Consider the following 15,207-nt stretch of genomic DNA (forward strand, 5'->3'; position numbering starts at 1 on the left):
TAAGTAGCTGTTTAATACGCGAACGTGATTAGCGTTAACGACGAATTCGAGTCCACGATTAGCGAGTTAACTCATGCTTAGCGAGACGATTAACACAGGGGTGTTACAGGAAGGCCGCCCAATATTGCTGTTATTCTTTTGGTATACCTTCAGTTTGCCGAAAGAGCCATTGTGATTTCTGTCCAGCTTGATGACCTAATCAATAAGTGTCCTCGTCCAAACAGAGACCCTTGAAGTACTAGTGGGGACTTGTATATTAGGAAGATCTAGTGAGTCTGCATACAAAATCTGAAAAAGAAAAAGAAAAAAATAGATACAATGAGACTTCGTGCATGTATTAACTACAATAAATCTAGTGAATCTGCGAAACACGTATTACTGCAGGTGGAAAACAAAGTGAAACTTACAACAAGTAGAAGAATGCAACCCCTCACAAATTTTTTGTTGTTGATCTTTATAGCTGCATCCTTCAGCTGATTCACCACGGACTCACACCAGTTCAACTTCTTCACAACTGAGAGGACGACTAAGGCAGGGTAGCATCGAGGGCTTATTGCCAAGCTGGTCGGTGGGCACAAGAATGTTGAAATAGCTATCATCAGCCAGCCTCTCAGGTAATCTTCGTCTGCAGTCTTGCTGTTTTTCAGCATCTCCATTATTTGTTCAATCTTTGGTGCTGATCATTGAATGGTGTCACACTTACTCTGTATGGAGTTTATTGCGTCAACATCAAGCTCATACATCACCTTCCCCCCTTTATTTGGCAAATTGAAAATACGAGCAACCGAATCTGGTGTGACGGGAATTCTACCACATCCTGGAAACACTAACTCTGAAGCTTCGGGATCAAAACACTCAACAAAAAGCCAGTTTGCAAACTCAGCTGGTATTGTGGGGCATGGGATGTTAAGTAGTCCACCAAAATTGATATCGCATATCATCTTGCGCTGGGGTTCACTCATCCATACATCTAGTTTGACGAGTCTAGCGGGTGATGCCCTGTTCCTTGGAACCTTCACATAAATAGATAATGTTTTAGTGTTTATGAAAGACATATTCAATGAACTTTGCCCCTCCCCCCCTAAAAATGAAAATAATGCATGAATATGACTGCTAAATGAAAAAGGTTTAGAGACGTATTCAGTAGATTTTGCCGAAATCTAATGAACAAAAAAGCCTCTGCTAAAAAGTATTTTGCCTAATGAAACACAAGAATGTGACTCATGCTGAAGTGCTAAAAGAATTGGTATTGAAAACACAGTGCTAAATTGGAGTTGAATAATTACAAAACTACTTGTACGTCAACTTAAAAATGATAGAACTATAGAAAAATACAACTGCTGGTAGTTTGTATGTGCATGAATATGAATAATGATGAAAAAACAGTTGAGAGATATATTCAATGGATTTTTGCTTAATCTAATGAACAAAGATGCCTTTGCTGAAAAGGTATTTTGCCTAATGAAATTAATGAATATGCCTCCTGCTGAAAAAAAGTACTGAATTGGTATTGAGTAATCACAGAACTGCTTGCATATCAAACTTAAGAAAAAGATGCTGGGAAAAATACAAGTGATGTTAGTTGTATATTACCTAGTACTTTGCATGGTTCAGAAAATCATATTATTGCATAAGTCGGGATCATGTTATTGCCTAGTGGTGGAGATTATTTTTGCCTAATCAAAGTGCCTGAAAATGGATACTGCTGATAAAAACAACATGAAAACAGAAAATGCGAGGGGCATACAGCGTCAGATGATGGCGCGCGACCTTGTTTCTTCCTTGGCATTGTGATTGTCTTGGAAAAATAAGAGTTCCCTAGGGGTTCTGTACTTTACAAAGGAAAAAAGGGGTTAGTAGCTGAATCTATGATTTATTTTTACAAACATGATATATAGATATGTGAATCATACAGACATGATATGCAGATATGTGAATCATACAGATATGAAGAACAAAATATAGTTGCGTCTATGATTTCTTTTCACCAACACCACAAAACACACAACCGCTACAAAAGGGAAGGCCTGATTCAGGTGAGAATATCTACCTAATCCAGGAACCTATAGAACTGGATCCCCTCCCCCTACCCTGAAAAAAGCCCCCATGCCAAATGCTACTCATTCGCCTATCTGATTTTACTACATCCCCTCCTCCTACAGGAATCTAATAAAAAACGTTGCATCATGAACTTGATTCCTATCTAAGCAAAAAAATAGAGTCAAACTCGATTCCTATCTGATTATGAACTTGATGATTTTCAGATGGGGGAGGGGGCACACGTGTTTGCCTGACTCTGAACCAGCACAAACTGGCCTAGATCTCCCCCCAAAAAAGCCCCCACACCAAAATGTTACTCTGTGGATGACATCCACCAACAAAAAAATAGAGGTGAACTCCATCCCCACCCCAAAAGCCCTCCCCTGATCTTATCCCCCACAACAGATGCTGCTATATCCCGTGGATGCACTCACCTATCTGATCTACACTTCCGCAAGTTCGTTAACCCCCTGCGGAAAAATCAAATGCAAAAACAGAGACGACACCACGCTCCTCCGCTCCATCCCATACCAAAATACTACAGATCATAGATGCAATCGCTAAGGAGAGATGCTCCCCTTGATTCTTATCAGTCTCCTCCCTCCCCGCGCGGATTCCCATTTGCTTGGCTTGATAATCTCCACCAAAAACAGCCACGCAATCCCCGAAAAATCATCTCGTCGTGAAATCGAAAATGATGCGACGATAGCTGAAGAACAAGAGGGAAACTGACCTGAGATTTGTCTCCGATTGAGAATCCTGCTGATTCCCCGCTGAGGATCTGAGCTTGATCTGCGATGGGTAGGTGAATCGAGCGGTGATTCGAGAGGATAGAGGGGATAGAGAGGAACCCTAGAGAGAGAATGAGGAAGACGAAATGACCGGCGCGAGACCCGATGTTTTGAATAAAATTCCTCGCCGATTGTATAAGGTAGGGCCAGCCTGTCAGGGGCACGTGTGGCGCGCGCGACGCGTGATCGTTGGATGGCGACTAGGCGGTGGATTAAACCGGCCGTCCGAGCGGACGAAAAAACAGCCGGTCGGTATGAAGTCATTACCTAGGTAATAATATTGCAAAAAAGAAAAGAAAAGTGGAGATCCTGATGGCATTTGGCAACCAATCAGGTTGTGTGGCTATAGGTAATAATATTGCAAAAAAAGAAAAGTGGAGATCCTGATGGCATTTGGCAACCTGTTTAAGCTTCCTCGAAGAAGAGCTTCACTGTCGCGCCAGTGTCGGCAAGTACTGCCCCGAGGACCATGTAACGGGTCCTACGATGTCCTGGTGTATGTGTCCTGTTGGTGGTACGGTGAGTCGGTGACTCACCCACGACGGGACGCGTAACATGAAGGTTAATAGTGGTATCTGCGTTTTGGGAACCGACCGATGGGCTCATCGCGGTCACGGAGCGCTCGGGTGGCAGGCCCACGTCAGTGGCGGAGGTAGGATTTTGAGGTTGGGTATTCCCGGTATAAAATGTGTAGATACAAAATATATGAACAATGTAAATTTTAATGTAGTTTATACTATACTATACTATAGATATCTCACTAATTTAGAGTATATAGTATGCTAAGGGGTTTATAAACAATAAATTTTAGCCCAACACAAACTACACAAATGTACATACCTTATATATACTTGTTCTTTGACAAAATAAGTTGGGTATTCCTGGGAATACGGGGAATACCCCTGGCTCCGCCCCTGGCCCACGTATCCCGTCGGCTGACCGCTGGGCCTGGCACGCCACGCGCCCACGCCAGGCTGGCACGACGAGACGCGACGCGCACGTGTACGGGCAGCTAGCTGCGCGCGGGCGCGGGTCGGATCAGGGTGGCAGGTACGGGCGGATCGAGCGACGGGGACGGGATGTCCGCCCGCCTGCTGCCGCCGCGCCGCGCCGGGTCCGGCGCCGTACGGCGTGGTCCTCCGCCGGCCCCGCGGAAGACACCCCCCCCCCCCCCCCGATCGCACGGCAGATCTCGGCCGGCCCGTCGTGCCAGGCCCATCCGTCCGTCCGCCGGATCGCGAGGTCGATGGGCGCGCGTCTGGTCAGCTGGCGTCGGCTCGTGACGCGCGCGCACACGTACGCCCGCGCCGGCCTGCTGCGGCGTGCACATGACCACGCACGCACGTAGTACGTGTTACCAGTAGCCCAACAACAGCACGCACGCCGTCGTGGTCCGTGTACCACACCACCATGGATCGGAACAGGGTCTTTGTACTCTCGCTGTCTCGCAGATGGTACGACCGTACAACACGTACTGCCTTGAGCTGGACCCGGACGCGCAGTGTACGCTTCGTACGAGGTGGCAATTATGACCCGGGCCGCCGGCTGCGGGCTTGCCTCGCGCGGGCTCTCGATCGGAACGGATTGATGATGGATGGAGCCGACGAGCCGTCGGCCACAGGGGTGAGGAGGTGTGGTGGACGGACGGGAACTGTGGCCTGTGGCTGTGGGGGTGGACGAGAGCGACCGCGCCCCCCGAAAAGCCAGGATAGACGGAGCGGCCCGGGGAGGAAATCAGGGAAGGCGCACGTTGCGCGCGGCAGGCAGAGGCAGCTGTGGGCAGGTGCGGGCGCGCAGCGCCAACAGGGCACGCAACTGCCGCTCTGCTCACCTGCTCAGCGGGGCTAGGACTCACCACTGCACCGGTGGCCCTGCTTGCCAGTGCTAGCGGCTCTGTTTGTTTCCCCTGTCATACCATAACACACAATTTCCGAGAAAAAAATCTCACATGTATGGAGTACTAAACAAAGTTTATTTGCAAAATTTTTTCACGGATGGGTGTAACTTTTCACGACGAATCTAATGATAGTAATTAATCGATGATTGGCTACAGTGATGCTACAATTGTGGAGTAGAGCAAAGTTGTGGAGTTAGTTTTGTAAATTAACTTTATTTAGTACCCCTAATTATTGGTTAAAATTTTTATGCTACTTTTACTAGGCGCAACCAAACAGGCCAGCGCTGCTACTGCCGGTAGCCATGGCTCCTTCCTGCCGTCTGCCGCGCTACTCCTGCAGCCTTACGCGCGCGCGCGCGCGGTGGCCGACACATGCGCGAGCCGCTTGTGTCGCGTCGCGTCGTCGTCCTCGTTCGGGCGCTGCTGCCTGCTCGTGCCCGGCGCGTCCTCGTCCCGCTTGGCCGCTGCTGCCTCTGCCGGCCAGCCCGGAGCGCGCTGTAGCGGCGTACTAGTGCGTGCGCTGCGCTCTGCCGCGCGGGCACGGAAGCTAGCGCCGTAGCACGTGCCATGCCAATGCCAAATTGCCAATGCCACCACGCACAGCCGCACATGGCTGACACGAGACGAGACCGTCACCGTCTCATGGTGCGCTCTCTGCCAAGGTGGTGGTCGATCGGGCTTTTCGTTCACCCAATGATCGACGGCCACCCAGTACATACGTGACATCTCCTATCATGAAATAAGAACCCGGGAGCAGAAGCAGAGATACTAGTTAAGCAAATACTAGTATCTGGAGGAAGGCAATTAAGTAGCTAGTAGTAGCCATGCCTGGATATGATGGCGACATTACGTTGATGGTTCACGGCATTGATCATGGATGGCTGCTCTCGCTGTACGTAACGGTTCCATTGATAATCCACCAGCGCCCTTTTAGGTAAGCCCAGCCTTTTGGCAGGCGAGGCGATTGATCAGATCGATCGCCGCGATCGGTTTCCTTTCATCATCGACCCCCATCTCCTGGGGCTCAATCCAATCAAGACATCCAGTAGTGATCCCAGTCCAGACTCCAGACTGCTCACCACGTCACCTGCGGCGTGCTGCTGTTCAATGGTCAACCCAGGTTTTGGGACCATACCAAAGCCTCGACGTAAACAAGGCTACACTGCCTGCCGATCATCCTCCTCCTCCCTGTTTGGCAATGGCAGCGAGGCATTGCAACAAAAAGGCTCTGCTCGAAACAGAATCGAGAGGAGTTACGTTCTAGCTAGCTCTAAGGCCAAGCAATGCGGTGTTCGGCTAGACAGGCACTACTCGCCCTACGCAAGCTATGTCACGTTCCGACATAGCTGTCGATGGATCATCGATCGATTTGTTCCGGCCAGGCCGCCAGGCGGCCACACCAGCAGTGGGAGATGAGCATGAGCGCCGTGCACGCCGCTGCCGGCGGGGAAGCGCAATGGATGGCACTCGAGTGGCCCTGCCCCGGCCCGTCCCCGCACGGCAACAATGCTGGCCACGATGACATTTCGGGTGGAAAAGCGGCACGCCCCAAAGCTAGCTACGCGCATAACGCCATACCCGGGCACTGCGTCTTGCACTCATGGTGTCACGCACAAGGGTCGCGTATGTCCAAGGGGCAGCCTCGTCAAAGAAAAGGGGAAACCAACAAGTGCATGAAGACGTCTTGGCGGCTTGTACACTACAGTTCAGTAATACTGAGAGTCTGACAGGTCTTAGCATTTCGTTGCGCTGGATTCCTGCGCGTGGAACAGGGAAACAGTTAGTACTTTATAACGCGATTTCTCGCCCAGTTGAATGCGTTACTGTAGTGATTCCTGACGGTATTTATCTTGACTGAAGGAACTCGCTGCACTTTGCTTCACAATCTATTATATTATTAAAGGAGTGTTAAAAGAAGCCACCATATTCGCCGAGAGGGTCTAGAAATTCCCACATTAATCTAAAAAAGAGAAGAATTTGCACCGTTGGATTTTATGAAGATCTAACGGTTCAAACTAGCTCAAGAATTCATATCAAATACGATTAATAAATAGCTAATTTCGGATTAAAAATTAAGGAAAATTAAGACATCGCAAAGAGTCCATGCTGAATACTATTAGTAAATAGTTTAATTCGGAATTAAAAAAAAATAAGGAAATTAGGGCTTAATCAAAGAGTCCATGTTGAATACAATTACTAAATAGGAAAATTCTGAATTATCAAATTAAAAAATAGCATTACCACTAGATAAAAATTAATATTAGCTGAATAGCTAAATTTAAAATTAAAAGTATAAATTCTATTATATTATTAAGGGAGTGTTAAAACAAACCACCACGTTCGTCGAGAGGGTCTAGAAATTCCTACGTTATTCTATGACTGTCCAACTGTTGTCAGTTGACTAATTTTTTAGTATGTCATATTGTTAGTACCTGTTAAAAGTTTTGCAAACGGATTATGCGTTCTGGACTATTGAAGATGAGGGGGCATGGGTAATACGTGAGCTTGATGGAAAAACATATGTTTTAAAATTAATCTGGACTGTTAATACCTCTTTGCAAAGAGATAATGTTGACTTGAATTCCTAGCAACTATTGGTAGCTAGCAGCACGGTGGTCGCAGGCAACAGGCTGGCAGAGGGAGCCTCCGACGCGATGTGCCCCGGTGTCGTGGCACTACCCCGACGTGAAGGGATGTCGAAGATGGATGGACGGACGGACGATTTCGTGATCATGATGGAGTAAAAAAACGCGATGAGATGTCAAATACGATTAATAAATAGCTAATTTTGAATTTTAAAAAAAAGACATGACAAAGAGTCCATACCAAATATGATTAGTAAATATAGCTTAATTTGGAATTAAAAAAATAAGGAAATTAGGACTTAACCAAAGAGTCCATGTTGAATACAATTACTAAATAAGCAAATTCGGAATTATAAAATTAAAAAAATTAACATTGGCACACGACAAAAAAATTATTATTAGCCAAATAGATAAATTAAAAATTAAAAGTATAAAAAAATTGCATCAAATATAATTAATAAATAAATAAATGCAGGAACTAGAATAAAAAAATTATTGTTGATATGTGTAGTGATTATGAATCATATTAAGAAGAAAAATAGCTAAATAAATAGTATCAAATGCAATAATAAAAATCCAAGTTTGAGTTTCATGGCAAATAAAGTTAATAAATACTCCAAATTAACGAAGATCTAAATAGTATTTGTGTATAGGATTTACACCATTCGATTTAATGAAGATCTAACGATCTAAATTGGACAAAAGAGTCCATGTCCAATTTAATGAGATGCAATATTCTAAACTACCAAAAAGTGTCTGTATCCAATTAAAGTTAAATACAGAGTCCACATGACATAAAAACTCATGTTATCATCTATGTCTCGCATTAACCTTCCTTAAAGATGCAAAAAAAATAGCAGCAGCATAAGCGTGACAACACGACCATAGTTGTATTGTATTGGTACTATTGAAAGAGATAATTGCTTTGAAAAATCTTTGGAACGCCCTGCACTACGACGCGACCATAGTCTTTGCCCGACATTTCGAATCACAACTTTTTGAGTCTCAAGAATGTCATGCAATACATGCAGCTAAGGGTGGGCAAAATACCCGAAACCCGAAAACCGAACCCGAAAAACCCGAGCCCGAAAAATCCGAACCCGAAAAACCCGAACCCTAATTCGGGTTCCAACCCACAGTACCCGAAATTATTACGGGTAATTCGGGTACCAGATCACGGTACCCGAACTACCCGAATAACCCGAACAACTTTAAGCCCAAGTATTTTTCGAGTTCAGCCCAGCCCAGCCCACCAAGCCAGCAAGGCCCACCAGTCTCACCCCAACCCTAGCACCCTGCACCCCCGTCCCAAGCCGCGAGCCGCACCCGCCCCCACCCACGCACGAGTCACGACGCTCCCCAGACCCCAGCTCTCTCGATCCTTGCGGCATTGCCCCTGCTGCTGAGTGCTCCTGAGGGCCACATCTGCGGCCGTCTAAAGCAGCTTGGGCTACCCAAGCTGGAGGCCGTCCGCGCAGAGGGGGAGTGCGCGTTCTTGGAGCTGCAGCGCCTGCAGACGAGGGTGTGCCCGCGGCTGAAGAGGATCCCGCTGCGGCCGGCGCGCGGGCAGCAGGGCACCGTGCGGATCGAGTGCGTCCAGGTGCCCGCCGGCCGCCGCCGCCACGCCCACCGCCCGGGCATCCACCGGCCGCCGCGCCCACGCTCCAGGGGTCCGCCGGCCACTGTCGTCGCCGCCGCGCCCACGCTCCAGGGGTTCGCCGGCCGCCGCCGCCGCCGCCGCCGCCGCGCCCAACGCCTTGGAGCCCGCCGGTCGCCGCACAGGTGCGCCCTGCCCGCCGCCATTGCCACCGCTGTGTCGTTAATTCGGGTTATTCGGGTAAACCCGAACCCGAATTTTCGGTTACCCGAATTTTCGGGTTCTTCTTTTTCCAAGTTAATTTCGGGTAGCATTTTTGGAAACCCGAAATACCAGAAACCCGAACTACCCGACCCGAAATTTTCGGGTAACCCGAACGCCCAGCCATAATGCAGCTGCATGAAGCACACTAGATTCTATACAAAATCATTGCCGAACTCAATCAATCCATTTCTTCTGGAGCAACCAAACGTCAAGATAGGGACGAAAAAATAATGATGATGCGTAGAGTTTCACATATTGCAATCTATTGCAAGACCATTGGCACCTTATGATTGTAAGTGTGGGCCAATGAATACGCAGACGAATTAATGTGAGAAATATCCGCTAAAGAACCAATGTTTTCTCCAAACAAGAATTATCATCATAAATATTGCATATTCTTGAACAACTTTAGGTATACAAACTAATCTGATGGTGGTCAACAAAGAATTATGATTCTATGGGCATATAATAGTTCCATACAAGTAATAATCACTGGGATAAAGGGTAAAGCACCGAAACCTACAAATAAATGTGACTATTATTAGCTCAATCTAAATAGATGCATGGGAAAAATCCGGGAGTTAGTCATGTGAGGAATCAAATAGCATAGATAATTATTAACATTATTATCCCCATCTAATTTTCTATAAGTACACACTAGGCATGGAACACAAATGTGATCGATACCTCTAAAGAAGTATAGAGAAAGAGAAGAGAAAAAGATAAAGAAGTACCAAGATTGAACGGGTAAGGAAAGTAGAAAAAGGAGAATAGAAAAAGAAGGCAGGAAAAATGAGTAAATGAGGGCAAAAGAAAAGTACAAAAGTGAATTTATTGGTTTAGTCTATAAATAATATCATTAGAATGAGAAAAATATTAAATTATAGCCATGTCCTGCTGGACATTTGACATCTTTCATATATTCATGAAAAAAATAGAAGAAGCGGTTCTACCGAACGGTTTTAAAACAGCTCTATATCCATAAAAAAGCTGCTCCATCAAAGAAGCCACAACTGAAATTATTTTAGCCACAGATACAGGCCTGAAGCCCTGCTAATCTATCTCAAAGTCGATTGGCTACAGTACAAAATCAAATGATTCAACCAAATGTATGTTGTCGATGCTACTCTTCGTTCAGAAAAAAAACCCTGAGACACAATACTAAACAGGAAACTTCTCCATTAGATGCATCAGATGCGATACACACTAATCGATTTCAAATATACTGAGGAACAAAATAGAAGACAGAGAAATCAATAAAAATTGCTAGAGAAAATGAAAAATAAAGAAAAGAGTTAGAAACAACAGCAAAGATATATATGGAACTATCTATCACCGAGATGACAAAACTCTAAAGTTGACCAATATATACAGTCATATGGGCTAAAAACAAATAAATTGTGCAGTAACCAAAGTGGGAAAAATAATAATAGGTTCGGTTAAATAAAAAATTTAAAACATATATGCATTAATATAGCATGCATATATATAAGTTCTGCATAACATTTATTTACCAAAGCCAGCAGGAGGCCTCAACTTATTTTTTAACATAACTTTTTTTTGTCTAATCCATGATCATTTTTATTTTGCTCCGATGATGAGTCAGGTCTAGATCTGCTAGATGCTACTTAAGTGCTCTAACAACTACACTAGATATATTTTTGCTAAATATTAATCAAAATATTGCAAGATACAAATCGAACTCCAACATCTAAGTTACAGATTGTTGGCAAACATAACTATTAAATACATATAAATATATTTCATAATTATAAAAAACTTTATATGAATACAATTATGTACAATTTGCTCCGTATTCAAGGTGATCCAAAATTGAATTCAATCCTCAAATTTTTAAAGAATTAAATAAAAAACTAAATGAGAGGTAAATAAATTACAAAATACATCTCTTCTATCAATGTAAATATTTTTAAAGAATTAAATAAATAACTAGCTACCCGCGCTATTAGCACGGGCCACCTTGCTAGTTCACTTGGAATTAACGGTTGTAGTTTTTCCGATATAAATAGCAACTTATGTAGTATCTTCTTAAATCAGTCAATGTCCCATATTAAATTTGTACAATACTAACATTATTTAGTTGCTGAAATTAACCACTTGAAAAATAGAATACCAAAGCCACCTAATCTGTATTCAATGGCTATTGGATACATCCTCTTCTCATGGTCATCATAATATAATGTCCCTTGCCGCCCGCTGCATATCGACCTCTCTCTAAGGTCGCACACTAATGACCAAAACACCGTGTTGGAGATGAAACCCGGTCGCTAACCTTGTCTTAGTGGGTAGTATGTTCAAATTGATCGACCCAAAATCTATGGCAATTTCAATCACCTAGAGGTCCAAGTTTAATTTACACTTTTTTTTTTCAAAACACCCAGGTCATAGTTCTCTTTTTTCACTATGCGCTAGTACAGTGTAAACCTCATCCAGAGGAGTTCGAAAGGAGACGATACTCCACGCTTTCCGCCTTTTGCATTCGTGAAATGAAATCAATTCGCCGTGGACCCAACAGCCTCCAGGCAAACCAACCACTGGGCCTACACAACAGGGATGTTTTCCACCGCCGCAGTCATATGGTTCGCGCAGTGTATACACCAACAACAATAAAGAAAAGACCAGTACATACGCGTATACGTACACGTACGCTGCGCCCGACGTATGGACGTGTGGAGGCGTGTACAGCACCATGCAGGCCGCATGCACGAGGCGGGAGCCACGAGCCAGGGCCCAGGGGAGGACGCGCGCGAGCGAGGGCAGCGATGCGGCCTCACGTCCACGTGGCGCGTATCCAGCGACTACCAGTGCCAGCCTGAAAAGGAGGCAAAGTACAAGGCTGCGCCCCTCTGCCCTGACACGTCGCACTCCTGGCCCCGCCGCACCCGCGTTGACCGCAGCCCTTTCTGTTTTCAAGCACGCATTTCTTCTCGAAAACATCCAAAAAATGTGAAAGAACATGCTGCAGTAAAGAAAAATGTGCAAAGCATCTGTAATAAAAACATAGAAAAATCTGACCACATGATGAAAAATGATGGAAAGCACGCATCAAAGGAGATCGAATAGGGTGCTAGCCACAACTAAAAGCAGTTCAAACATGGGTGACCAGCAACATGCCTTTTGGTTTTATTTTCTGCCATTTCACACCATTTCGCCCCCTCCCAGCCCAATATGTTCATCCACCATCCTCACCTTCTTAAGTACTGCCGCAAAAATTACCATAACTAGGCTCCCCCTAAAAAAGACAAACTAGCAAAAAGGAGCTACTAAATGACATGCACCACCACCACGATTCCACGAATTCTATCCATCCCCACCACTTTACCTCGAGAGGATTAAAGTAGAAGAAAATAATTGAAAAGAAAAAGGGTGAAAAAAATTGGAAAGGGGCAGTGCAAGAGTAAATTTCCAACTCCTCCATCCAGCGGTGACAAGCCCCTCGCTTGACTCGGTCAGCCGCCTACCCCCAATGCGACGGTGGGCCCATGCAGCGCTTCTTCGCCTCGCCACCGCCGCCGTTGGCCGCCGATCCGACGGTCCAGTCGCTCTCGGACGCGGCGCTGCGGTGGGGACCGAGCACCGTCACCGGAGTGTCCGCGCTCGCCGCGCCGCGCACCGGCCCGACGCCGCACGCCGCCGCCAGCACCTCGCCGCACTCTCGCAGCTTGTCCTGCTCAAGATAAACGTGACAGAGTTAGCACGAAAACCAACTGTTCCTGCAGATACCGAAACTGTAGTTAAGCACGGGGGGCCGGCTGTATTTTGTCCAAATCTTGAGATAGTTTACGGTGATCACATTGGCCTTGTTTGGCAACGCTAGGATTCTAGCGCGCACAAATTCCGAAAAAGAATCTCGCATGCATTGAAGCACTAAATGAAGTCTATTTGCAAAACCTTTTTAGAGATGAGTGTAACTTTTCGCGACGAATCTAATGACGGTAATTAATCGATGATTTGCTACAGTGGTGCTACAGTAACCATCATCTAATCGCGCGGTCAAAGGCCTCATTAGATTCTTGACCTCATTAGATTCTTCAGGGTCACTAGCGCGGGAGTTCTGAAGTTGGTTTTGTAAACTGACTTTGTTTGACACTGTAATTAACAGTCAAAGTGGCACTATTCACTAGCGCTAGAATCCTAGCGCACATCCAAACAAGGCCATTGTTAATTCCATAAGTGAAAAAAGAACAAGATTTTACTAGGCGGTCAATTGAATGGCCCCCATCCGCTCCATTCCCCTAGGACAACAGGTTAAAGAAATATGAACAGCGGTAAATAACTGGAATGCCACAAGCCGCCAAGTCCCAAAGGATCAGTTGGGGAGTGTTTGACGTGACAGGGGTATTTACGTGGATTAGTGGGGGATTAAAGGGACTTAGCGGAAATAGTGCTCACGCTATTTACAAAGGGGCAGGCGGCGACGCCGGCTTGGAACGCCTGGAGGTTCTCGGCGGCGACCTCCCCGGCAGCGGCGAGCACCGCCGCCGCGGCCGATACAGAGGGCGAGAACTCCGCCATCTTGACCTCTGCAGAAGGCACAGTAGCAAGAGTCAGTAGAACAGAAGGGGGGCAATGTCGAGGGGTATCTCTTGGTTTTGGATGCCATGCCATGGCATTGGCACGGGAGGGCGTGGGCGGCGCACGTACCGGGCTGGGCGCGGACGAGGAGGTCGACGGCGCGCGCTTTGACGGCAGCGACCTGTGTCGGGTGACAGGGCGCCGGGTAGCACGCGGAGAGGAAGAAGCCGAGGAAGGCGAGCGGCGTGACGGAGCGCGTGCGCCACTCCAGCGCGCCCAGCACCATGCGCACCATGCGCCGCACGGACGCCTCGTCGAACATGAACTCCTCATCCCTCTGCAACCCGAGGCAGCACAACACCACAACACGGAGTGTTTGAACCAGTGATCTCCAGATCAATCCCTTGCCGAATCGCAACCAATAGAAAACAAATCTAGTACCTGGATGTCGGCGATGGAGACGGCTGCGACGCGCTGCATCTTGGCGGCGAGGGAGAGGCAGCTGATGGCGAGCAGCCGCGGCGCCCACGGCTGCTGCTCGCTCTGCACGGAGCAGAGAAGGGGATATCAGATCAGACCGAATTCCCGGACAAATCTTAGCAGAAACGACACCAGTCTCGCGCGAGTTCTTACGGGCAGTTGGCGCTTGGAGAGGAAGCGATCCACGTAGTTGAGCGCGAGGTAGGCGACGCGCGGGTGCACGGCGAGCTCCCCGCCGAACCGCACCTGGACCGCACCACACGGATTGAGATTTGAGGCCGATCGGGTCGGGAAACAGAGGAAACCCCAGACGAGGAACCCAGAGAGCAGAAAGAGCGAATGCGGCGGCGGGCCCGTGGCCCCACGTACCTTGGAGATGAATCCGGTGGCGTCGCGGCGAACGGCGGAGGCCGCGGCGGAGACGGAGGGCGCGTGGTGGCCCTCGGCGTCGAGGAGGCTGGCGATCGGCTCGTCGGCGGGGCTGGTGAACGGGTTCTCGAGGTCGAACTCGTACTCGTCCTCCTCCCGCAGCTCCCACTCCCCGGTCGCCATCTCCACGGCGGCGCCGCGCCCGCGCGGTTGGAGGGGAAGGAAGCCCAGCCGAGGAGAACACGCCGAGAAGCGGGAGTGGTGGGATTTATGCGGCGGGGGATGCCACCACCATTGCTGCGGCGCAGGGCTAGTACTAGCTCTGTCTTGTTGGGAGACGGCCTTTAATAGCAAGGGGGTCGGGGACAATGGTACCAAAAGGTGGGGATTAGGGGTTCTTTTTGTAAAGATCGGGAGGAGGAGGCGAGGAGCCGCGGAGGTGGAGGCAGGGTACAAGAAAGCCTGCTGTTAGGCCCCACCTGTCCGTGAGATCAGTTTGGACCTCGCGCAAGCTCTGTTGGCAGCATGTGTCTTCGCTTCGACAGCTCAGATACCCACCACGCAAGAAATTGGCCATCTCTTGCTTGAGATGTTTATGCGGCTAAAGAGTCTAAAAGCAACTCCAACAGATTAATTTTCAATTTTTTC

The 15,207-nt window shown here is 47.5% G+C and overlaps 1 protein-coding gene across 1 annotated transcript; it reads right to left on the reverse strand.

Annotated features, from left to right (window-relative positions):
• Positions 1-12,246: 12,246 nt before the first annotated feature.
• Positions 12,247-14,934, reverse strand: LOC120661649 (cyclin-D6-1-like). The gene is made up of 6 exons (XM_039940557.1): positions 14,560-14,934; positions 14,344-14,436; positions 14,152-14,253; positions 13,840-14,047; positions 13,588-13,718; positions 12,247-12,862 (listed from the first exon to the last, which is right to left on the reverse strand). The coding sequence occupies exons 1-6, from the start codon at positions 14,740-14,742 to the stop codon at positions 12,653-12,655; spliced, it is 927 nt and encodes a 308-aa protein (XP_039796491.1). The 5' UTR covers positions 14,743-14,934; the 3' UTR covers positions 12,247-12,652.
• Positions 14,935-15,207: the final 273 nt, after the last annotated feature.

The sequence above is a fragment of the Panicum virgatum genome, chromosome 2N (assembly GCF_016808335.1).
Source record: "Panicum virgatum strain AP13 chromosome 2N, P.virgatum_v5, whole genome shotgun sequence".
NCBI lineage: Eukaryota > Viridiplantae > Streptophyta > Magnoliopsida > Poales > Poaceae > Panicum > Panicum virgatum.

Coding starts and splice junctions, on each gene's coding strand:
- LOC120661649 (XM_039940557.1), bottom strand. CDS start 14,742: ATGGCGACCGGGGAGTGGGAGCTGCGGGAGGAGGACGAGTACGAGTTC. Junction 14,254..14,343: donor TCTCCAAGCGCCAACTGCCC/GTAAGAACTCGC, acceptor TGCTCCGTGCAG/AGCGAGCAGCAGCCGTGGGC. Junction 12,863..13,587: donor CCTGCCCCTTTGTAAATAGC/GTGAGCACTATT, acceptor TATCTTGAGCAG/GACAAGCTGCGAGAGTGCGG.